The 25,007-nt window shown below is 39.6% G+C and overlaps 1 protein-coding gene across 5 annotated transcripts in view; it reads left to right on the forward strand.

Annotated features, from left to right (window-relative positions):
• Positions 1 to 929: 929 nt before the first annotated feature.
• TOP2B (DNA topoisomerase II beta) overlaps positions 930 to 25,007 on the forward strand; it is a 62,794-nt gene continuing 38,716 nt past the window's right edge. The window contains exons 1-6 of one of the 5 annotated variants that reach the window (XM_061404690.1): positions 930 to 1,182; positions 17,120 to 17,290; positions 18,241 to 18,331; positions 19,616 to 19,679; positions 23,759 to 23,904; positions 24,730 to 24,827. In XM_061404690.1, coding sequence (XP_061260674.1) covers positions 1,117 to 1,182; positions 17,120 to 17,290; positions 18,241 to 18,331; positions 19,616 to 19,679; positions 23,759 to 23,904; positions 24,730 to 24,827 — 636 coding nt within the window. In that variant the 5' untranslated portion in view covers positions 930 to 1,116. Of the gene's footprint in view, positions 1,183 to 6,851; positions 6,870 to 17,119; positions 17,291 to 18,240; positions 18,332 to 19,615; positions 19,680 to 23,758; positions 23,905 to 24,729; positions 24,828 to 25,007 lie in introns of those variants that run through there. The other 4 variants (XM_061404687.1, XM_061404685.1, XM_061404688.1 and 1 more) reach the window with 4 other exon arrangements.

Genomic DNA, 25,007 nt, shown 5'->3' on the forward strand with positions numbered 1-25,007 from the left:
CCCTCCTCGCACCAGCGCTCTGCAACGTCCTGCCAGCGGTCACAAGCGCTCTTTAAAAAATACTTTCCCTCCGGGACGCCCCCGGCTTCTTCCGGCCCCCACCCGCGGTCCCGGGCCGAGGAGCACCCCGCTTCGCCCGCCGGTCTAGAGCAAACAGCTAGCTTGGCGGATTCAAAGCCGAGCCGAGGCCAAGTCGACCCTTATCCTTCGCCGCCCTCAGGTGACCCCTGACAGCAGCCCCTGCGCAGCCTTCAAACGGAAAAACCCCTCAGAGACACCACACCACACACAAACACACACACACACACACACACACACACACACACACATACACACACACAACAAAAACCCCAAGTCTTCCCTTCGGTTGCTACCCGCAATGACGTTTCCCCCCCTCGGGTCCCGCCCCTCCGGGGGGGCTTGGAATTTTGGGATAGGCCGAGAGGCTTGGCGACAGGGCCCCGATTGGGCGCCGCGGCGTGAGTGACAGCGGGGCAGGCCGCTCGCCCGCCCTCTCCCCGCCGGCCTTCCCCAGCCCTCCCTGGGTGCGAGTGTGAGTGCGGTGTTATGCCGGACAGGAGGGAGGCGACCGCGGCCGCGGCGGCTCCACTTATTGTCCGTCTCGGCGAGGGGCTGTAAGGAAGTCGGGCTGCTACGCGGCCGACACACGCAGCTTCGGCTTCAGCGGCGACCTCGCTCCAGCTCCCCGAGGGGCGGCCTCCGCGGAGCCCGAGGAGAGACAGGGCGCCGCCGCCGCGTCCGGACGCCCGACTGCCGGCCGCGCTCGCCGCCCGCACTCGGGGCCTCGGCCCAGCGGGGAGGAGGCCGCGCCGCCGCCCACCGCCGGCCTCGGCGCTTCCTGCTCCGGCGCCGCCGCCTCAGGGCCGCGCTAGGCCCGGGCGCCGCGGCCGCGCGCCTCGAGTTTGAGGGCGGCGGGCGGCGCGGCCTCCTCAGCGGGCTCGGCCGGGCGTCCGCCCCGGGCTTGGCGATGGGGCGCGGGGGGCGGCGCCGCTAGGAGCGCGGCGGGCGCGCGGTCGGTGCGGAGCGGAGCGGGGGGCCGGGCGGCCGGCGGGCGGCGGAGCGGCGGCCTCGGGCCCGGAGCGGAGGAGGCGCGCCATGGCCAAGGCGGGCGGCGGCGGCGGCGGCGCGGGAGCTGGCGGCCACGGGGCGCTGACCTGGGTGGTGAGTGGGGCGGCGGGGCGGGCGGGGGTCCGGGTCGCGGCATTGTTCCCCGCCCGCGGCGCCGGGGGCGGCGGGGAGGAGGGTGCCCTCCGGGCCGGAGGAGGGCGGGAGGACAGGGAAACCCGGCCCCCCGGACGCACGCCCCGTCGGGGCGGCTGCCAGCCGAACCCTCCCCCCCGCCCCTTTCTTTCTTCTCTGCCTCGGCGGAGGTTCGAGCGCGCAACGCGCACCTGAAACTTGGGGCGACGAGCCGTCCGTCAGCAGCGCCCGGAGCCCCGTCTCTGCTCCTCCCCGGTGCTGGAGGCCTGGGGGCGAGGGGCGGCAGTGGTGCGTGTGTGTCCGTGTCCTGAGATGTGTCCTGAGAGCCTCCGGAGAGGCTCCCGGCCGCGAGTGTGTGCGCGCGCGCGTGTCTGTATTGTAAATGCTGAACCGTGTCTGACGCCCTCCTCTTGGAGGAGAAGGGGTTTGGCCGGGGCACTCGGCTCGGGCCAGTACCTTTCGGTCCCGAGAGGCTCGCCGGGTGGAAAGCGCGTTCGGGATGCCGTCCGCCGCAGTGAATGTTACACTGTAGGGCGTCCATGTGTCACAGCGGGATTATGAAAAGAAGCGCTTACCTGTGTCAGCATCGCAGGCCAGACGGGGTGGGGGCTGCGCGGGGAGTGTTGGAGAGGTGACCCGAGTGGTTCGACCTGGAGTTGAAGGCTTGCGGCGGCGCTCAGTTCCTGCTGGCCAAGTAGTAGAGGAGGGAAGACCTTAGAGGGATCCGATTCCCACGGCGGATCGATAATTCACCCGCATTTCACTTGCTCAGCACCGAGTTCAGACCAGGGTCACTTCCTATACACACACAGCCCAGCTCAGCCAACTGGCTGTGTATCCAGGAGAAAAATAAAAAGCGTTACGTTTTCCCGGGGACTTTTTCGATGGACCTTCCCTTTTCCAAAACACCTAAGGAAACTTTTGTATTGGCGTTTTTTTTTTTTTTTTTTTAGAAAGTTCTCCGTTGTTTTTTTTTGTTTGTTTGAGGGTTAGGTGTGGTGAATAGCAGTTTTGCTATACTGACAAGCATTCCTTGTAAAAAGGATGTTACAGGTAACAGGAAACTATGTTTGCATGCCAACGTGGAGACTGTCATTGCTGGATCTCACCGAATTTTGCATGTTTTACTTCAGTAATGTATAGTATGCCTGAATAGACTAGAGCCAGGAAAGACGAGGTGTTGATAATCAAGTAAGTTAGCCATCCCTGTGAACATGGAAGTTGGGGGCCTTTTACCCTTGTCGCTAAAATCAAACAACTTCTGAAAATAACAACACTTCTGTGTTGGCCAGATGGTTCTCATTCACTGTTTGGAACTGTTGAGGCCCGATCAGTGTTTCCTCTGAGAACTGCTGATTCTCTGTAATGGTAAATATTTTGTTCCAAGATTGAATTGGTTAGCTTTAACAGTTAAAAGCAGTATTTTGTTTACTGTTAGTTAGTTTTGTAGATTATTAAATGACCACTTTTTCTTTCACGCTCAATGGAAAATTTTCATTCGTATAAAAAGTTTGATGAAACTTAGAGGATATCATTCAAAATCAGAAAAATTCATTTGAAACTAAAATTGACTTACTGATTAAATATTTTCTCACTATAAAAACTATTAAGGGAAATAGAGTAAAATTAAAGTAAAAATCACTCTTTTATTTGTAAATTATATCCTCCTGTTGAATTAGAACTTTATTAAAAAGGTAATCACTCAATAAGTTCACTTTAAAACTTGATGCTTGGTTTAAATTTAAGTTGGGTTATGTGGGCATCTTTATGTCCATAATACACATCATTGACCATAGGCCATAGTTAAATTTTATCAGGGGCAATATAGGGAAGTGGTTGTGAGCATGGACTTTGTCAGATTGAACATGGAGATTTGGATCCCGTCTCTAACAGTCACTGGGACTTTGCAGAAAGGGGTCTAATGTTTCTAAACCTATTTCTTCATCTGTGAAATAAGGTTGCATTGATAATTAAATGAGACAATATATGTAGTACATTGCGGAGCTTAATAAAGGTTTGCCTTTGTCAGTGAAGCTCAAGAAGCACACATTAAGAGATGTAAAGTTGCTTTCACACAATATCTTTGAGCCAGAGTGAAAGCATTTTATTCCTTTGCGGGAGTTCAGGGATTTGTTGCAGAGGTCGTCTATTTCTGAAGACAGTTAATTGTGCTTGCTTTATTGAAACATGTTATGTTGCTACCTCTTTGTGGGTAATGGGAAGAAATAAAAATGGCGTTAGTCCGTGATACTGTTGTTCTTCTTAGGGAGCTGGGGGTGGTAATGCCGAGTGCTGGGATGTGTGCTACCAGGTGGTGTTAACATGGTCACTTCGCCGAAGTTTACGTTCAGTATCTGAAACCACAAAGCACAGTGGTTTAACACTGTTAACTTCTTTTAACAGTGCATTGCGTTTATGTTTGATTTGCAGTATCTTAACAAGATTTTTTTTTAATAAGTGACAAATATAAGTACTATAGTAGAACTATTTTGAGTAAAAATTGACAACAGCTGTGAAGGCTTCTCCGAAGCAAACAGAATTTCTTGAATTAATTTTTAGTTTGTAAAGTTTGATTTGTAGACTAATAATCTATTTCATTCAGTCAGTCTTTTATCATGTTTAAATTGTTGCAAAAAATAAATGTATGGAAATATTAGAATACAGTTAATCTCTTTATGAATATTCATCTTTTCCAAGTACTACTCTAATTTGGTAGGTTAAAAAAGAACATTATAATGGAAAATATTAGGCCTATACAATTATGATGGCCAGAATGATGCAGAGACTCTATCATCAAGCTTCAGTGGTCATCAGCTCAAGGTCACTCACCTTTCTCTTTCTTATTATTTGCAGCAAAGCAAATCCACTTTATTTGTAAATATTTCAGTATTTCTAAAACGCAAGTTTCTTACGTATAAAATTACTGTTAACCATGGAGTTTTTTAAAAGTAAAAGTGAATGAAATAGAGAACTTTTTTGACCATGAATATTTCTAGTTTCTAGGAAACAGGACTGTGTATATAAATACTATTTAAATATTTGTATTAAAAATTTTGCTTTAGTGGCTTATTTTTGTGTCTAAACTCCTCAACCAGACCTTCAAGTCAGTTTTTTATAAACTGTGTTCCAGTTCACATTTATTCCATATTGTCCTCATAGTTAGATTTCCCTCTTCACTTGTCCCCTGGGCATCACGCTTGTTTTTGTCATTTTGTGTTCTTGTCTTCCAACAGGACTGCCTCTTGCTCTTCTTTTTACCAGGCTAAATAACACTTTAAGGCTAGCTCAAAGTCTCACCAAAGTTTTGTTACCCTTATGGATCATAAAACATAAATGTTGTTCTTTTTAATGTAACTTTCACCGTGTGATACCTTTGTTTTAACAATTAGATTATAAGCTCTTAAAGTCAGAGACTATGTATCCTTTATAGTTTTTAGCAAAAATCTGGATACTTAGTCCAAACTGAGTTATTGTTAACCAATTAGATAGTTGACATACTAACTTCTGAAGTCTTCTGCCCTTAGGAAAAGTGATGAGGTTGCAATGTTCTTTAGATACATTCTCAAGTAACTAATTGCAGTATTTAGAAACAGTTTTTATAGACTGTTTTAACTTTTCTGAATACAAGTGTGTTTACCAGTAGTTTCAGATACATTAAATACTGGTAGCAACAGTTGCATTTTACTAAGTATGTTAAAAAAAAAAAACAAAAACCCTATTCTGTATTTAAAAAAATCTTAATGTAAATAGGACCCAGTTTTAAAGAAGAGGGGAGATCAGTAAAATCATAGCCATTTCCAGAGATGGAAACAGGAGCTTACAGATTAGGTAACAAAATGTGCATTACATGGCTAAGGCAAAAGTGGGATTTAAACCAGCCCTATGGGCTTCAGCTCAGTTGGTAAAGAATCTGCCTGCAATGCAGGAGGCCCTGGTTCAATTCCTGGGTCGGGAATATCTGCTGGAGAAGAGATAGGCTACCCACTCCAGGATTCTTGGGCCTCCCTGGTGGCTCAGCTGATAAAGAATCCGCCCACCATGCGGGAGACCTGGGTTTGATCCCTGGGTTGGGAAGATCCCCTGGAGAAGGGAAAGGCTACCCACTCCAGTATTCTGGCCTGGAGAATTCCATGGACGGAGAAGGCAATGGAACCCCACTCCAGTACTCTTGCCTGGAAAATCCCATGGATGGAGGAGCCTGGTAGGCTGCAGTCCATGGAGTTGCGAAGAGTCAGACATGACTGAGTGACTTCACTTTCACTTTTCACTTTCATGCATTGAAGAAGGAAATGGCAACCCACTCTAGTGTTCTTGCCTGGAGAATCCCAGGGACGGGGGAGCCTGGTGGGCTGCTGTTTCTGGGGTCACACAGAGTCGGACACGACTGAAGCGACTTAGCAGCAGCATACAATCCATGGGGTTGCGAAGAGTCGGACATGACAGCGACTTTCACTTCACTTTCACTATGTTCTTAACCATCCTTTACACATTACCCTGCTTAAAAAGTTACAACCAAAGCAATTTGTCTTTGATATGGTGATATCACAAGGTAAAAAGAGAAAAGCCTCCTGAGGAATACGTGTATACTTCTTTCTAATAACCTTTCTTTTACTTTCACATGAAAGACTAGGGAGTATACTTCCTCTTCAAGGTATATGTATTTTGAATAACATTGTAAGATGATGCCTTTTAAGAATATGGGCTACAAAATCATACCACCTGGTTTCATAACTCAGCTTTTTCCATACTAACTTTGTTAGCTTAAATTCTTCAAACCTCAGTTTCCTTGCTGTAAAAAGGAAATCATTAGTAGTAGTGTCTACTTCCTGGAACTTTTATGAGGCTTGAGAGTATTCATTTAATTCCTGCAATACTTTGCACACAGTAAACTCTTAGATGAGTGTCCATGTGTGCGCGTGCACACACATACCCAACACACTTGTATTCCCCTTCTTTATATTAAAAAAAAAATCCAGTGATTAGTATTTTCATTTTTGAGTCAGAAAATTTTTGTATTGCAAAATGATCACCACAATGAGTCTAGTTAATATCACCATACCTAGTTACATATTTTTTTCCTTGTGATGAAAATTTTAAAACCTACTCTTAACACAGTATTATTAACTATACAACATGGCGCTGATAACTATAGTTGCCTTTCTGTACATTACATCCCAGGACTTCGTTATTTTATAACTGGAAGTTTGAACTTTTTGACCACCTTCACCTATTCCCGCCCCCCCCCCCCCCCAACTCTGGCAACCACTAATTTGTTCTCTGTATCTATGAATAAATAGATACACATTGGTTTTTTGTTTTGCTTTAGATTCCAAATATAAGTAAGATTGTACAGTATTTTTGTCTTTCTCTCTCTGACTTATTTCACTAAATGCGAATCCACTTTAAATCTACCCATGTTGTTCCAAATGGCAAGATTTCATTCTTTTTTATGACTGAATAATATTCTATTGTATATAAACACCACATTTTCTTTATCCATTCTTTGACTGATGGACATTTATGTTGCTTCCTTGTTTTAGCTTCTGTAAACGATGCTGCAGTGAACCTGGGGGGTGCGTATATCTTTTCAGAGTAGTGTTTTCAGTTTCCTCGTGAAATCCCTGGGAGTGGAGTTGCTGGATCATATGGTAATTCTATTTTAAATTTTCTCAGGGACTTTCGTACTATTTTAGATAGTGACTACACCAGTGTACAGAATGTACACCAATGTACACAAGGGTTCCTTTTCTCCACATTCTGCCAGCACTTGTTATTTCAATAATAAGCATTCTAACAGGTGTGGAGTGGCATCTCACTGTGGTTTTGATTTGCGTTTCCCTGAGATTAGTGACGCTGAGCACCTTTCATATACCTGTTGGCCATGTGTCGTCTTTGGAAAAATGTCTATTTATATCTGCTGCCCAGTTTTTAATGAATCTAGGTTTTGCTCTTGAGTTGTATGAATTCTTTATCTATTTTGAATATTGACTTTCTATCAGGTATATGGTTTACAGATATTTTCTCCCATTCGGTAGTTTCCCTTTTAAGTTCGATGGTTTTCCTTTGCTGTGCAGAGCTTTTTAGTTTGTTGTAGTCTTACATGTTTATTTTTGCTTTGGGGGTCAAGTAAAAAAAACCATCGCCAAGACTGATGTCACAGCGTGTACTTCTGGTTTTCTTCTAGGACTTTTATGGTTTCAGGTCTTACATTGAAGTCTTTAATCATCTTGTGTTTTTTTTGTATGGTGTAAGATAGGGGTCCAGTTTCATAGTTTTGCATGTGGCTGTCCTTTTTTTCTCAACACCACTTATTTGCAATTTTATTTTTGGCTGCGCTGGGTCCTCGTTGCTGGGAGCAGGGCCACCTCTCGTTGCTGTGTGGCTTCTCCTTGTGGTGGCCTGTCTTGTGGAGCATGGGCTCTGGGGCGCCTTGGGCTTCAGCAGTTGTGGCTCCCGGGCTCCAGCGCGCAGGCTCAGTAGTTGTGGCTCCCGGGCTTACTTGTTCTGTGGCATGTGGGATCTTCCCAGATCAGGGATCAAACCCTTGTCTCCTGCACTGGCAGGCAGATTCGTTACCACTGAGCCACCAGGGAAGTCCCTCAACACCACTTATTGAAGAGACTGTCCTTTTACCAGTGTATATTCTTGCCAACTTTGTCATAAAGTAATTGCCCATATAGGCATGGGTTTATTTCTGGGGTCTGTTCTGTTCCACTGATTTGTCTTTTTTTTTTTTAATGCTATTACCACATTGTTTTTATTACTATATTACTTTGTAAATAGTAATACAGTTAGTTTTTGTTTCTTTTTTTGCCTGCGCCATGGGGTATGTGGGAGTGCAGAGTCATAACCACTGGGCTGCCAGGGAGAAGTGAAAGTTAGTCACTCAGTTCAGTTCAGTTCAGTTCAGTCGCTCAGTCGTGTCCAACTCTTTGCGACCCCATGAATCGCAGCACGCCAGGCCTCCCTGTCCATCACCAACTCCTGGAGTTCACTCAGACTCACGTCCATCGAGTTAGTGATGCCATCCAGCCATCTCATTCTCTGTCGTCCCCTTCTCTTCCTGCCCCCAATCCCTCCCAGCATCAGAGTCTTTTCCAGTGAGTCAACTCTTCGCATGAGGGGGCCAAAGTACTGGAATTTCAGCTTTAGCATCATTCCTTCCAAAGAAATCCCAGGGCTGATCTCCTTCAGAATGGACTGGTTGGATCTCCTTGCAGTCCAAGGGACTCTCAAGAGTCTTCTCCAACACCACAGTTCAAAAGCATCAATTCTTCGGCGCTCAGCCTTCTTCACAGTCCAACTCTCACATCCATACATGACCACAGGAAAAACCATAGCCTTGACTAGATGGACCTTTGTTGGCAAAGTAATGTCTCTGCTTTTGAATATGCTATCTAGGTTGGTCATAACTTTTCTTCCAAGGAGTAAACGTCTTTTAATTTCATGGCTGCAGTCACCATCTGCAGTGATTTTGGAGCCCAGAAAAATAAAGTCTGACACTGTTTCCACTGTTTCCCCATCTATTTCCCATAAAGTGATGGGACCAGATGCCATGATCTTCGTTTTCTGAATGTTGAGCTTTAAGCCAACTTTTTCACTCTCTTTCACTTTCATCAAGAGGCTTTTTAGTTCCTTTCACTTTCTGCCATAAGGGTGGTGTCATCTGCATATCTCAGGTTATTGATATTTCTCCCAGCAATCTTGATTCCAGCTTGTGTTTCTTCCAGTCCAGCGTTTCTCATGATGTACTCTGCATAGAAATTAAATAAGCAGGGTGACAATATACAGCCTTGACGTACTCCTTTTCCTATTTGGAACCAGTCTGTTGTTCCATGTCCAATTCTAACTGTTGCTTCCTGACCTGCATACAGATTTCTCAAGAGGCAGGTCAGGTGGTCTGGTATTCCCATCTCTTTCAGAATTTCCCACAGTTTATTGTGATCCACACAGTCAAAGGCTTTGGCATAGTCATTAAAGCAGAAATAGATGTTTTTCTGGAACTCTCTTGCTTTTTCCATGATCCAGTGGATGTTGGCAATTTGATCTCTGGTTCCTCTGCCTTTTCTAAAACCAGCTTGACCATCAGGAAGTTCACGGTTCACATATTGCTGAAGCCTGGCTTGGAGAATTTTGAGCATTACTAGCGTGTGAGATGAGTGCAATTGTGAGGTAGTTTAAGCATTCTTTGGGATTGCCTTTCTTTGGAATCGGAATGAAAGCTGACCTTTTCCAGTCCTGTGGCCACTGCTGTTTTCCAAATTTGCTGGCATATTGAGTGCAGCACTTTCACAGCATCATCTTTCAGGATTTGAAAGAGCTCAACTGGAATTCCATCACTTCCACTAGCTTTGTTCGTAGTGATGCTTTCTAAGGCCCACTTGACTTCACATTACAGGATATCTGGCTCTAGGTCAGTGATCACACCATCGTGATTATCTGGGATGTGAAGATCTTTTTTGTACAGTTCTTCTGTGTATTCTTGCCACCTCTTCTTGATATCTTCTGCTTCTGTTAGGTCCATATCATTTCTGTCCTTTATCAAGCTCATCATTGCATGAAATGTTCCCTTGGTATCTCTAATTTTCTTGAAGAGATCTCTAGTCTTTCCCATTCTGTTGTTTTCCTGTATTTCTTTGCATTGATTGCTGAGGAAGGCTTTCTTATCTCTTCTTGCTATTCTTTGGAACTCTGCATTCAGATGCTTATATCTTTCCTTTTCCCCTTTGCTTTTCGCTTCTCTTCTTTTCACAGCTATTTGTAAGGCCTCCCCAGACAGCCATTTTGCTTTTTTGCATTTCTTTTCCATGGGGATGGTCTTGATCCCTGTACAATGTAACAAACCTCATTCCATAGTTCATCAGGCACTCTATCTATCAGATCTAGGCCCTTAAATCTATTTCTCACTTCCACTGTATAATCATAAGGGATTTGATTTAGGTCATACCTGAATGGTCTAGTGGTTTTCCCCACTTTCTTCAATTTAAGTCTGAATTTGGTAATAAGGAGTTCATGATCTGAGCCACAGTCAGGTCCTGGTCTTGTTTTGGTTGACTGTGTAGAGCTTCTCCATCTTTGGCTACAAAGAATATAATCAATCTGATTTCGGTGTTGACCATCTGGTGATGTCCATGTGTAGAGTCTTCTCTTGTGTTGTTGGGAGAGGGTGTTTGCTATGACCAGTGCATTTTCTTGGCAAAACTCTATTAGTCTTTGCCCTGCTTCATTCTGTATTCCAAGGCCAAATTTGCCTGTTACTCCAGGTGTTTCTTGACTTCCTATTTTTGCATTCAGTCAAGTCCAACTCTTTGCGGCCCCATGGACTGTAGCCCCCCGCCGGCTCCTCTGTCCATGGGATTCTCCAGGCAAGAACACTGGAGTGGGTTGCCATTTCCTTCTCCAGGGGATCTTACCGACCCAGGAATCAAACCTGGGTCTCCTACACTGCAGGCAGATTCTTTATCAAGGGAGCCACTGGGGAAGCCCCCAGGAAGTCCCTATAATAAAGTTTTCAATTTGGGAGTGTGATGCTCCAGCTTTGTCCCTTTTCAAGATTCCTTGGGCGGTTTAGTTATTTGGTTCCATATACATTTTAAGATTGTCTGTTCTATTTCTGTGAAAAGTGTTGGAATGTTAATACGAGTTACATTGAATCTGCAAGATTGCCTTGGGAAATTGGACATTTTAGCAATATTAATTCTTCTATTCCATGAACATAGAATTTCTTTCCATTTATTTTTGTCTTTAATTTCTTTAATCAGTGTCTTATAGTTTTCAATATTGAGGTCTTTTACCTCCTTGTTTAAATTTATTCCTAGGTAGGGACTTACCTGGCCATCTAGTGGTTAAGACTCCACACTCCCACTGCACGGGGTGTGGGTTCGATCCCTGGTTGGGAAACTAAGATCCTGCATGCTGCACAAAGTATATATGATGTGTGTGTATATATATATATATATATACATACATACACACACACACACTATATTATTATATGTTATATATTGTATATATTATTATATATTATATATAATATATATATTCCTGGTATTTTAATTTTTGTTGTTGCCATTATAAGTGGGATTGTTTTCTCAATTTCTGACAGTTCACTGTTTACAGAAACACAGTAGATTTTTGATTTTGTATCCAGCAGCTCTCCTAGATTTGTTCATTAGTTCTAATAATTTTATGGTGGAGTCTTTAGGGTTCTCTGCATAATATCATTTCCTCTTCAATTAGTGACAGTCTTACTTCTTTCTGATTTGGATTCTTTTTAGAGAAAGTATTTTTTATTTTCACTGTGGACATTTAAGCATTTCTTATGATATTAAAGTATCCCTCATCTTCTGACTTCTCTCGTGTCCCTCGGTTTGGGAGGGCATTTCTGGAGACACATTGTGATTTTTGTTTGTATTAGTGGTGGGTAGATAGCATGGCCCTCTCCGTGGTTATAGGGTGATAAAATGGATATCACAGCCTGGCAGCCTTGAGGGAGAGGACAGGAGGCACTGTTGTGAAGCTGTGATGTGGACGCTGAGGGCGTCTGTAGAAGACACAAGAGGCCTGTTGCTACGCTTTTGCTGGTCCGTCTCCTGTTGGCTTGTGATGGTGAGATTTCTCTGCCTCTAATGTGAAGGAGCGGCTCAGTTCCTTTTTCGCACCAACTGGCAAACCATCTCCTTTCCCCTCTTTGGCAGCAGTTCTTTCTCCCACAGAAAAGCACACTGTGAGTGATTGCCCCAAGTTGCTGTGTATCAGGTGACCACTCTGTAAATGGAAGAATCTTTCTTTTTACAGAATGACCTTGATACATACTTTCTGAAATTAGGAGTTTATTTTATTGAAAATTTTTCTTTTCTAGTACTTGAGAAATAGTCTTGATAAAGGTTGTATCTTTGATAATTATTAAATCTATATTCTTTTATTAAAAGTCAGCAGTATTACAAAATGCTATAAAATAGATTAATATTTTAAAATAGATTTTTATATATTGACATTTTCATTGTAATTTAAAAATTCTCAATGCATTAGTGCATTTCTAACATGGCAGCCAGCTTTTGAACTTTAGAAAAAGTCAGTTATGGCATCATCATATGTATAAATCACAAATGATTAATCACAAATCAAAATTGTAGATATATGGAGAATGTTTTAACATGGGTTTACTTTGCATTTTCATTGTCTTTAGCTGTATGTGGGAGTGAAAATATTGCCCTCAGTGCTTAGATTCCATTATTTACTGCTATAGTTTGATTTGTCCACACAAAGACAATAAAATTAATTACAGATAAACTTAACTCCTAAGATTTCAATTTTATCAAACCCTAATGAAAGTTTATTCAGAATGCTCTTGGTAGTTGATTATTTTCGAGGGCAACTGTTAATTTTTATTCAATGTGAAATAGTGCAGTTACTATAGTACAAGATATTATAAAACAAATAATACTTTACATAGTACAAATACTGTGGAGCATACAGGATAAGAAAAGGTTGAATCATTTTTTAATCAGAAGACCCCTTGTTTTCAGTGTTGAAAATAAGCCTAATTGTCTTAGCCTATAGGTATTGAAAGGGCTTCCCAGGTTGCACAGTGATAAAGAACCTGCCTGCCAATGCAGGAAATGTAAGAAACACAGGTTTGATCCCTGGGTCTGGAAGATCCCCTGGAGTAGGAAATGGCAACCCACTCCAGTATTCTTGCCTGGAGAATTCCATGGACAGAGGAGCCCGGTGGGCTACAGTCCATGGGGTTGCAGAGAGTCGGACATGACCGAAGCGACTCTGCATGCATAGGTATCGAATATGTATCATTCTCCTTTTCATGTGTGGGATTTAGAGTAATTTTTATAAACATGTAGATGTGAGCTTGCTGGACTATTTTTGTTGAAGCTAATTTCTTGATCTTTTTTCTGAATATTATCAGCAACAGTGTTTAAACTGAATTTCTACTCAGAGTGACTTTCTTTTTAAGAGCTTGAGATAGTAGTAATAATTACCGTGGGGAAAGTGATCAATGAACTTTTTTCATTTAATTTCTCTGTTCTCAGGCTAAGGATATTGTATTTACATCTGTTTGTTCAAGGGATCAGGTCATCCCATTGAAGGGTATAGAGTTGCCCTCTCTTCCCTTCCCCTCAGATTTTGATTTTTAGTGGCTTGGACAATATTCAAGGGGCAACTTTCTAATAATAAACAGGAGCTGCTAGAGACCATTAATCCAGGCTTCTCTCAGAAAAGCTGATAGACGGCTCAGGGAGAGCCTCCTGGGTTTACTGCCTGGAGTCAGTGAGCAGTGCAGGCTGCTGTTTGTGGAGGGTAGGAAGGTACAGATAGGTCCGACCACAGAGTGGACTCCTGCCGGGACCCCACTGCCGGGACCCCTGGGCTTGCTTGTTCTGGCTTCTCTTACCTTTTTGCCTAGATCCTGGTGAGAAAGTGGGGGCCGCAGAAGCGGTAAGTAGGACAGACAGTGCCTTTAGAAGAAAAAGACACCTTCAGCATTGCTCTCGCTTAACTATGTCTCCATATACATGGATTAATAAGCTTTTAAAGGCTGTAATATATGCTCACTGTAGAAGATTAGAAAATGTGTATCAGGAGAGAAAATGAAAAACTTTTCTACTTCTCACGAGTAATTTTTGTGGATATTCTGTTGGGTGTATTTTATATTTTCCCTAGGCATGTATATATTGTGTGCGATTTTTTTCTGATGAAAATGGACTCACATTTTTTAATATGTTTTTGTAATTTTATTCTCTAAACACTGTAGTTTTATAAAACAATTTCTTTATGGCTGTGCGGGATTTTCTCTAGTTGCTACGAGCGAGGACTACTCTCTAGCTGTGGTGTGCGAGCTTCTCATGGTGGTAGCTTCTCTGGTTGCAGAGCACAGCCTCTAGGGCGTGAGGGCTCAGGAGTTGTGGCTCGCAGGCTTAGTTGTATTCCGTGGCATGAGGGAGCTTCCCAGACCAGGGATCAAACCCATGTCTCCTGCACTGGCAGGCGAATTCTTTGCCACTGAGCCATCAGGGAAGCCCTAAACAGTATAGTTTTAATAAGCTACTGATTTAAAAAATACTTAATTATGTACAATTTCATATAAAGTTATAGTAAGAGAAATTTATAGGCAATTAAAAGTGTTTACTCAATGAAATAGTCAGGTTTAAAGGTTTACATGAAGTTACGAAATTATTTAAAATCTTCATTGTGAATTGATTTGAAATATCTACAAGCCATCTGTTTTATTGTGATATTCTATAGATACTATGTATTTCTTAATGCTTTTCACTACTTTAGATAGAATGATACCTTTTTTCCTTTCCTCAGCATCTGTTATTTGATATTAAGGAAGAAATATTTTGGCATAAAATGCTTTAAGTATATCATCACACTTATTTTTTAATATTTATGTATTATTCCTCCGGAAAATACAAATAGTAATCTGACAAAGCCGACTGCTTTTTGCATAGTCTCTGACTTTTGAGAGTTTATTCTAGCAAAAATGACAACTTTTTGAAATTGATAGGGATCTGGTAGGTGCAGACCAAACATTTGCTATTCTTGTGCACCCACCTGGGAGCAGGAGTGAGGTAGCTTTCCCCCTGTCTCCGTACCTGTGCACCCACCTGGGAGCAGGAGTGAGGTAGGCTCCCCCTGTCTCCGTACCTGTGCACCCACCTGGGAGCAGGAGTGAGGTAGGCTCCCCCTGTCTCCGCACCTGTGTGCCGCTGTGCGTGCATGCGGAGTTGCTCCAGTCATGTCTGACTCTTGGTGATCCTCTGGGCTGTATCTCAGTGTTATCAGGGCCAAATGCAGAGCCCAGATTAGGTAACTGTGGGCCTTTGTGAGAGTCTAATCTTACACATGTTTTCTTTGTGGTGGGATTTGTTTTGGAAGAGTAGCCTGAGATAGGAAAGCCTTACTTGCATGGTTATTATGAGTTCCATATAACTTTATGCCAAAATTGCGAACAGTTCTAAGTTAATGGTAAGAGGTTACTGTTATCCACCTTTGAATGCATGGCATTTATTGTTCTTAAGCACTTAAAGAATGTGATCTTAGTAATTATGATATTCTAACTGTTCTGAGGATCCATTAATGTAATCAGTTATGTTTTTATTTAATTAATTTCTATGGATTATCTAAAAAAGCGAGGAACATCATTAGAAATTTGGAGACTGACATTTAAAAAATATAGTTCATTTTTCTGGCCCGCTAGTTCATCATCCAACTAACTTGACAGAAGCAGAATATGAAGACTAGGAAATAATTATTTTATTATGTCCAAAGCTATTTTTAATTGGCTCTGAGCAGTGTTAATGGGTAACCATATAAATCAAAGAATATGTAAGAAAATCTCTTTAATTTTATGTAAAATTTTTGGCAATCAAAGATTATAATTGATGCTTGGATTTCCATAGGTTTTGTTTGTTAAATGCTTGCTAAAGTTTAGTCTACTCAGAGGTCATGTATTTTGATTTTTAAATGTCCATTTGCCGTGCTTTTAAAAGCAATGACTTTGAGGATGGTGGTGTGGATGTGTTCAAGGCTCACAGTGAAGTGGTGTGCTGCTGCTTGCTCGTTGAAATGCACAAACTCTCTCCATCTCCCATTGTCTTCTATTTCATTTCTACTAAAATTCAAAGACCTATGAAAAGATCTCAGTGTGTTTTGTTTGAGTTACTTTGGGACTCAAAAAAAGAAGATAGGCCATCATAATAACTCTCTCTTAGTGAGATATCTAATTTGTCAGCATTAGGGAGTTCCAGAAGTAGAAAGATGTTTTCCTTGCTGCTATTAAAAAAACAGGGAAATGGGCAGCCTGCAGAAATTTTTGTTTGGAATCCTTATCCGCCGTAAGAATTAGAATGACAACTTCTGCCTCCATGGAATTGGCAAAGAGAGTTGCATACACCAACTATATCTGCCCCCTTTACTGTAGTCCTTAGTAGCTTCATGGCGGGAGCTTGTATCTGGGAGCTTTTGGGACCCCTGCTGTCAGTCCGGTTCAGTCCTTGACAACCTCTAACCTGATAAGAACGGACATTCCTTGGAAAGTTTTTAAAAATTAATTACTTAACTAACTTTGGGCAGTGCTGGGTCGTCACGGTGTGCGTATTGGAGGGCCGGCGCTGCTCTCTAGCGGTACTGCGCGGGCTCCGCACTGCACTGGCTTCTCTTCTGGGGCGCTGGGATTAGTTGCTCTGCGGGATGTGGGATCTTCCTGGACCAGGGATTGAACCCGTGTCCCCTGCATTGGCAAGTGAATTCTTAACCACTGGACCACCAGGGAAGTCCTTCTTCCCAGGGAAAGTTTTGACGACAGCATTAATCTGGTATCTTATAGAATTGGGAAATATTTATTTCTTGCCTGAATAGTTGTTGGCTGTTCTAGCAGTTCTGGTGTCTGGGTTCAGTCAAAACTGCAGTTTCACACTATATTACAAAAAGAACTAAACTGTCAGTAAAGAGACCTGTGTTCTTTCTGTTGTTTAGTCGCTAAGTTACGTGTGACTCTTGGCGACCCCATGGCCTGCAGCGTGCCAGGTCTCCCTGTCCTTCACTGTCTCCCGGAGTTTGCTCACACTCATGTCCATTGAGTCAGTGATTCTGTCCAACCATCTCATTCTTTGTCACCCCCTTCTCCTCCGGCCCTCAATCTTTCCCAGCATCAGCATCTTTTCCAGTGAGTCGACTCTTTGTATCAGATGGCTAAGTATTAGAGCATCACCATCAGTCCTTCTAATGAATATTCAGGGTTGATTTTTTTTTAATAACTTAATAAAAATGAGCCTGAAAGATAGGTTTTCTCTTTAACAACAAAATAATGTCATGTGTCCGTACATTTTAGTTTACCCTTTGGTAGGTTATTTAAATTTGATTTTTTGGTTAATTTTAGACTCTCTTTGATCAGAACAATGCTGCAAAAAAGGAAGAGTCAGAAATTGCAAACAAAAATGATTCTTCAAAGAAGTTGTCCGTCGAGAGAGTGTATCAGAAAAAGACACAACTCGAACATATTCTGCTTCGTCCTGATACGTACATTGGGTCAGTGGAGCCATTGACACAGGTAGTTATTAAATTTTACTGAAATTAGATGTATATCTATATCTACTGAATAACATTTTTGTGATTATATAAACCATACATGAATACATAACTTCATGTCTGGTAATAACACAAAGTAGGGAGAGCGATCTAAGAGGTAGAAATGTCTCCATTTCCTCCTAGAGATTATAAAACTAGGAGATAAAAACTGAGACGTGTAGAGTGTAGGGAAGTGTATAGTAAAATGGTGCTGTATGAACTTCTTAAAAATTCTTAAGTTCTGGCTGTGGTTTATTTTAATTTATAGAATTTATATGTACACATTGACTATTGTTTAATACTTACTTGGTTTACAGTTAATATCTTATTTGATTCTAGCAGTTTTGGAAAGCAAACACTGTTTTCTCCATTCTAAAAATGAAGATACTGAAGTTTAAATAGATTTCTTTTTTTTTTCAAGTGACTTGCTCAGATCCCTCAACTAGTGAGAGCTGGGATTCATAGCTAGATACCTTTGAGTCTAACATCATGCTGCATTCATGTTGTTTTACTCCGTGCTGCTTATTGATTGGAAAATATAACTCGGGAAGCAAAAGTATAAAGTAAATATGATTTGTTTTTTGTTCCTGTTTTATTGGGTTGGCCAAAAAGTTCGTTTAGGTTTCATAACACCTTGGGTAAAAACCTGAATGAACTTTCTGGCTGGTTCCGTATTTAAATAGTTATTAACAATTTTTGGTGCCTTACATTAGAGCTGACTTTATGAGTAAGAAGACAGACTTAATATAAAACAAACAATTTCTTAATTTATAGGCTTTTAAATTGAATATGGATTCAGTAAGGTTGCTTGTGACTGAAGTAATGTTTTTCTACTTTGAAGACCTAAGTATTTACAGTGTAAATGTCAAATACGGGTTTATGTTTTGTAAAATTTTACTCCATAAATTCTTTTGAATTTTTCTCTCAATCCAGCTCATGTGGGTATATGATGAAGATGTAGGAATGAATTGCAGAGAGGTTACCTTTGTGCCGGGTTTATATAAGATCTTTGATGAAATTTTGGGTGAGTATTTAAGATTTAATGAATTTGTTTCTATTGATATCATTTATAATGTTCCTGTGTATATAAAGCCAAACATAAATTTTAGAGGTATATCTCGGGTTTTTATGTTGAGTATAAATATTCTTCAGAAAATCTATGTTACCTGCTGTAATATGTTCATATTTCTGGACATTATGTCTTTGTGTTTTGGTTTGTTCATCTGTAAAATGCGTGTATTGTATTTGGTCAGTAACTCCAAGGTTAGCGTGTGGTCCTGTGTGTTAGCGTGTGTCCAGGGAGGGCGTGTTAAAGTTAGATTCCAGGGCCTCATCCTTGCAGATTCAGTTAGTTTTGGGTGAGACATATAAAATTGTGTTTCTAAACAACACATTAGGTATTTCTGTTGGGCAACCAGGTTTAACAACCCTTGTTCCAAATACCTCTGTGCTTTCCAAATCACACAGTTAATTCAGTCACAATGAAGTGTTGGTGTGTAAGTGACTCCTGGGGAGTACTCAGGCTTTGGGAATGTTTTAGCCACACATATGCATCAGTGCCGCTGGGTTTCCTGCCAGGGTTGTGTGGGTCTCTTGAAGCTTCTTTCCGTCTATGGGAAAAAGAAAGGAGAGTAAAGCTGGTTACTTAGTTTTGTAAGTTTTGTACTTTTGCTCATCTCACAACTATCTGCCAGTTTTACTTTTAGGTTATACAGTGTTTATCAGGAACATATTCCTTCTGTGATTGAAGTTGAGTTTTACAGCTAGCTTGTGTTCAAATTTTACTGAAGCCATGGTTAATGTATGCAAATATTATCAGTTATAGTTCATAGCATTTAGCATTTTGATTTCTGTGGATGCTAAAGAGTGCCTTTCTAATTCAAAAACAACTGGTTTCAGCTCATTCTGTCTATAAAATCAGTAGTTTATTGAAGGAAATCAAGAGAAAGTAGTTATTTGTTACCAAGATAAAATGTAATTAAACCCGATTTTTAACTTTTAGGCCTGGATAGGGGATTGTAAACTGCAGATGTTTGTTTTTATATATCACAAAATCATTTCCCTACCTACCCCACACCTTGTTTTGTAGAAGACATAATAGTAATTTAGTGTGACATAAAAAAATTTAAGAATATTATTTGGAAAATAAGGTTTTGTAATCGAAGTTACCAGTAGTTATTTTCTTTAACTATTAGCATATGTAAATATTTATATTAAGTAGTGATGCACTTGCAACCATATGTTTGTTTGTCACGTATGTCTGTTATAACTTTTTATAGATTACTCACCAAAATATTTATTTTTGTAGTTAATGCAGCTGATAATAAACAGAGGGATAAGAACATGACCTGTATTAAAGTTTCTATTGATCCGTAAGTATATTTCAAGTTTAATTTTTTTATGCTAAGCTGTTTTATTCGGATAGTCCCAGTTTACGAACATGTCTCAAATGAATAATTCATACAGTTAGTTTCCTATTGCTCGAGACCCTGTTATTCTTACCTCTTTTAGCCAGAATGCTGTCCTCTTAGTTTCCTCTGTTGTTCAGAGTCTTTTTCTCCAAAGTACTTTCTGATGGGAGCTCTTGGAGACCATTTTTCTCCCTCTCTGGTGCTGTGGATGCTGTTTCAGCTGCTAGAATAATCACTGGGTATTTTTTCCTTTTGCTTTGGTACTCAAGGCCAAGTGCACTATTGTTAGTACTATTCCAGTTACGTTATGGATTAAATGTATTCTTTCATAACGAACATTTAGGCTTTTCCATTATTTATAACGTCATTTGTAAATTGGGAACTGCTGGTAGTATAGAATATGTACCAGGTGTTCAGCTAATCACTGTGGTGATTTTTTTCTTTTTGGAGGACTGAGGGGGATGTGAAAATAATAAAGTTTTAAGTTCAAAATAGAGTTTTTTACGTTTATGCTATTTTCACCAGTATGCCTTTTATAAGATATTACGTTATATTTATCCCCTGTGATTTCATTAGTAGGTTAGCATGATTTTAAGATTTTTTCCTTAACATGAAAGTTTAATAATTCAGTTACAACTTTATTGTTAATAATCTAATTTCAGAGGGCATGGTTAAGATAAATGATATAAAAATATAATTTATTTTTGGTTATACAATGAAGTTGACTATATCTTATATGAAAATATTACTACATAACTATAACATTGAAGTTCTTGATTTTCTTTTTCTTCCTTATTTTTTACTTGCATCATTTCTATAATGAATACACTACACTGAGAATTTATATGGTAAGATGCATACTTAAAAGTAAGTGGTATGGTCTGATGGACACTTAAAAGTTACAGCTTACGCAGACATTTAAGGTGGTTTAAGGAGATTTTAGCCGTCAGGATTTCTTTTCTTACGTAGTTAGGAAATTGTCAGTTAAAAATGAGTATGTTTTAGGAGAGTGGTATGGAGTAATAGATGTTGAATGTTTAATATCTTCACGCTTTTTTAAAAATCAAAACTGACTGAAAACTAAGGAAGGCCTTTTTAAAAGATACATTCTTGATAAACATGGTTACAGTTATTTGATTCTTTTATCTTAATTGTTTTGGCCAACATTGATCCAGCAATATGCAGTTAAAAAACAGCTTACAGAGAACCCCATTATAGCGAAGTGATTAAGAAGTGAGCTATAAAATAGTTTTGTAGACCAGATAGTGGCTCATAGTGACAAGCTTTATTTATTCCAGATTCTGGATAAAGTAACTCTATGTAACTAGTGCCTTTATTACTGCTCTTCTCTTTTGCATTCTTTTTTAATATCTATATATAGCAGGTTTTATTTTTCTTTGTGCGTGTGTGTTCATGAACTCTTTGTGTAAAAGAGTTGATGGATCAAATGTAGAGTATACGTCATCTAGCTTAGCTCTTGTTATTACTCTTTCAATAGTACTCTGTGATGTGGAGATAAAATTTACGTACAAAGCCATAGTTGTAAAAGACACAGGAATAGGTCAGCAAGGGATGCCGTACAGGATTTGGACAGCAGTTCTAAGAAGCTAGAGAATGTGAAGCAACTTCTTACAGGGGAGTTTAAAACCCATTAAATAGTATAGTGTAATGTTTAGTATTGAAACAGCATACTTGATGGCATCAATTTGATTAAAAACTAACAAATGTGAAAAGTACAATAACCAGAGTTTGAATTATTTCTCTAGCTTAAGTATTCTTATTTATTTAGGGTTGAAATTCTTAAAGCTGTAGCCTTCAAAAAAATGTACACACATATAGAATATACAGTATGTATACATTTAAAAAATGGCTTTCTATATACTATTTTGTACCTTTCTATTTTACATATTGAGGACAGCCTTCCTTATTAACTTAAGTCTACTTAGTTATTTTAACTATCCTTAAGTATTATGTCAATATGCCATAATTAACCTCTTTCCAGGTGATGAATATTGGATATTCAGCTTGTTTTCCAAGTTTCTTTTTAGCTTTAATTATTTTGGAATTTTGTAGCATATTCAAGCACATCATTCTTTTAATACTTCTGTGAAGATTATTGATGGAGCAAAAAATGCAGTTATATAATTCTGAATCATCGTTTAGAGATTATAGAAATAAGTTCCAGACCTCGGAATTGAAATAAACTGAAATTTTTTAATAGAGAGGTGACTTTGATAGAAAGTTTCAGTTTCATACTCATATAGGCTTAAAGAATGTATGAAGTATCTTATTTTTTTGAAACTGTGATGATTATGAATTTACAAAGTGCCTTATTTTAATTATAGCACTATATATACTAAGTAGGATGAAAAGATTTTAAGGATTTTTTTCATGAGTATATTGACTTTAGTGTCATTCTGAGATGTTTAAGATCTGTAATTGTCCATCCATTATTTTCTTTGTTTCCTTCAGAATTGTTCTCTATTAGTTTTAAACTCCATGAAGTGTCTTGTGTAAAAAAAAAAAAAAAAAGGATATTTAATAAGTTACAGGTTTTAAACTCAAGCTAGGAACTATTTCAATATTTATAAAATAATGCAATACAGGGCCCCTGTTTTCAAGGCTTCACTCTTGACCTCTGGATATGGGACACGCAAGGTAAAGTACAGTAGCTCATTTGAACTGTTACATACTTAAATATTTAGCTGTATATTCTGTAAAGAGTGTATACCCACACATGAGATAACCTAATTATGTCCTGAGGTCCCTAGTAAATAATTTAGATTTTTTTGGGGGCAAGTTTCAATATAAGGAATGTTGGAAAACATTGTTTTAGGCTGGGAGGACGGAAGTCGTAAATTGATTCTTGAAGTTAAGGTAAAATTTGGCTAGACAGAGAAGAAAAGGATTTTATAGGCAAAGGAAAGACGATGAAGAAATGAAAGAATTGAGACTGAATATGGACAAGTAATAAAACTGACTTGAAAGAAAATATGATGCATGTTGGAGAATAGTAGTTCAGTTTGACTGCTGGTATGCATAAGGGCCTTGAACATGCAATAGAGGACTGCTAAGCTTGATTTCATAGAAAACATGGAGCTACTGCTGTGTCCTGGTGTAAAAAATAGTGTTATGAAAGCTGTGGTAAGCCCATTATTGTTATGAAGAATATATTTAAAGGGAGTGGCTAGTTCTGTTCTTAGCTGTGTTGCAGTAATCGGTATTTAAGGTGATACTAATTAGACTCATACAGTGGCATTTGGGATGAAGGAAGATTGGATAGTGATGAAGCAAATCTAATAGGACAAACTGTGTTTAAAATATTAAACGCATGTCTTAATGATCAGGAGATATGAATAAAAATAACAAAATTTGAGTCCACGTGATTCAGAGAGTTGAACCCATATTGTTAAAAGTGAGGGAAAGAAAAGTTGAGTCTCTGTCATTCAGAGAGTTGAACCTGTATTGTGAAAAGTGAGGGAAAGAAAAGTTGGTTTGCTGATTTGGGGAAAGAAAATGATGTGCTTTTTAGTCTAACAATGATTGCTACAGTATAAATAACCCTCTAACATTTAGATGGAGAGTGGAATATATTTCAGATAGCTTTCCTTTTCTGCCTGCACTCCTCAGCAGTCAGGTGGGAAGTGAAATGGCTATGGCCGCTAGCCCCACAGAGCCTGTGGTTCACAGGGAGACTGGCTCATGGCTCCTATGTATGAAAAGAAAGTGGAATTGATAGCTGGCTTCTTATACAAGCTTCACTGCTTTTACTGTTGAGAAGAGTTTTGTTTTCTTGGGAGATTTTTGCAGTATTACCTGCAGAACTTAGTGACCCTAATTAGAGTTAGGACTCAGGGATGGTAATGTGTGTCCTCAGCAAGGGTTTTCTTGAAAGATGAGTGAGTGTCTTCCAATTGATAATGGCTTGCCTTTTGCTTATAATCATTCATGTTTGTTCTAGGTCACTTTACTTCTGACGGAAATTAATTGATTTATCTTTAAACTATTTTAAGCTCTAAACTCTGCTTGTTTATTTACAGTGAATCTAACATAATAAGCATTTGGAATAATGGGAAAGGCATTCCAGTAGTAGAACACAAAGTAGAGAAAGTTTATGTTCCTGCATTAATTTTTGGACAGCTTTTAACGTCCAGTAACTATGACGATGATGAGAAAAAAGTAACAGGTAAAGTCTAAATGGCTGATCGGAATTTTTATTGAGAAATACTGGTCTTTTAACATAGAAGTCTGTTACTATTTCTATGTAAGACATTACAGAAAAGGAAGCTTTTCTAGTTTTGTTGTGAGAAAATCCTTCTTAGAATTAATATCTATAAAAATTATCATGTATTACTGTTGTCTTGATTATAGACACTTAACTTGTAGTACGTTGACTTCTGCTAGAACTCCTGGAACTCTGTCTAACCTGGCTGATAGTTTGGGTTCTGAATTAGAGTACTGATGAAAGTAAGATGCATATGATTTCTGTATGTGTGAATTTGTTTTTACATAAGCACCATGTCTTTTGGTATCAATTACTTTTAAAGTGTTTTCTTTGAGTCAAGGTTGAAAGTCTAGACTCTATAGAGTTGAAAGTGCTTTGACCATAGCCAGTTGTTTTTCTACTTATTTACATTTCCCCAAAGATGATTTTTTTTCCAAAACCAAAGTTCTAGGAAGGTATATAGATTAGAGTTTTGTAATAGAAGTAACTGTGATAGAAAGCTCAGATTCATACTCATATAGACTTACTGGATTGTTTGAAGATACAGTGCTTAATTTTTTAAAAATTGTTATGAAGATAATCTACAAAATATACTATTACTGTATGTGCTAAATCTTAATTGTATGTTTCTTTAAATGAAAAATCTAAATATACTTTGAAATATTCAATCGATTAAAATAATAAGTGGAAACTGTTTTGCAACAGACCTACCCTATGGTAGGTGAGTTAACAAAGTCCCTTTAAAATTGTTTTCATTAAACCTTTCACATTTAATTGTTCTTACAGGTGGTCGCAATGGTTATGGTGCAAAACTTTGTAATATTTTCAGTACAAAGTTTACAGTAGAAACCGCTTGCAAAGAATACAAGCATAGTTTTAAGCAGGTATGATAGAAATGTGACGGATTCTTTTTTAAGAGTAATCATGTTTGTGCTTTGCCAAGGTAATACCTCTATAATACCTTAGATACCTATATAAATTATTATTTTAAGCATTAAGCAAGTCATCAGAGTAAAAAGGCTACCGAATGTCTGGGAGATTTTACATAAATCTGTTTTCCTCCT

This window comes from Bos javanicus, chromosome 27, assembly GCF_032452875.1.
Source record: "Bos javanicus breed banteng chromosome 27, ARS-OSU_banteng_1.0, whole genome shotgun sequence".
Classification (NCBI taxonomy): Eukaryota; Metazoa; Chordata; class Mammalia; order Artiodactyla; family Bovidae; genus Bos; species Bos javanicus.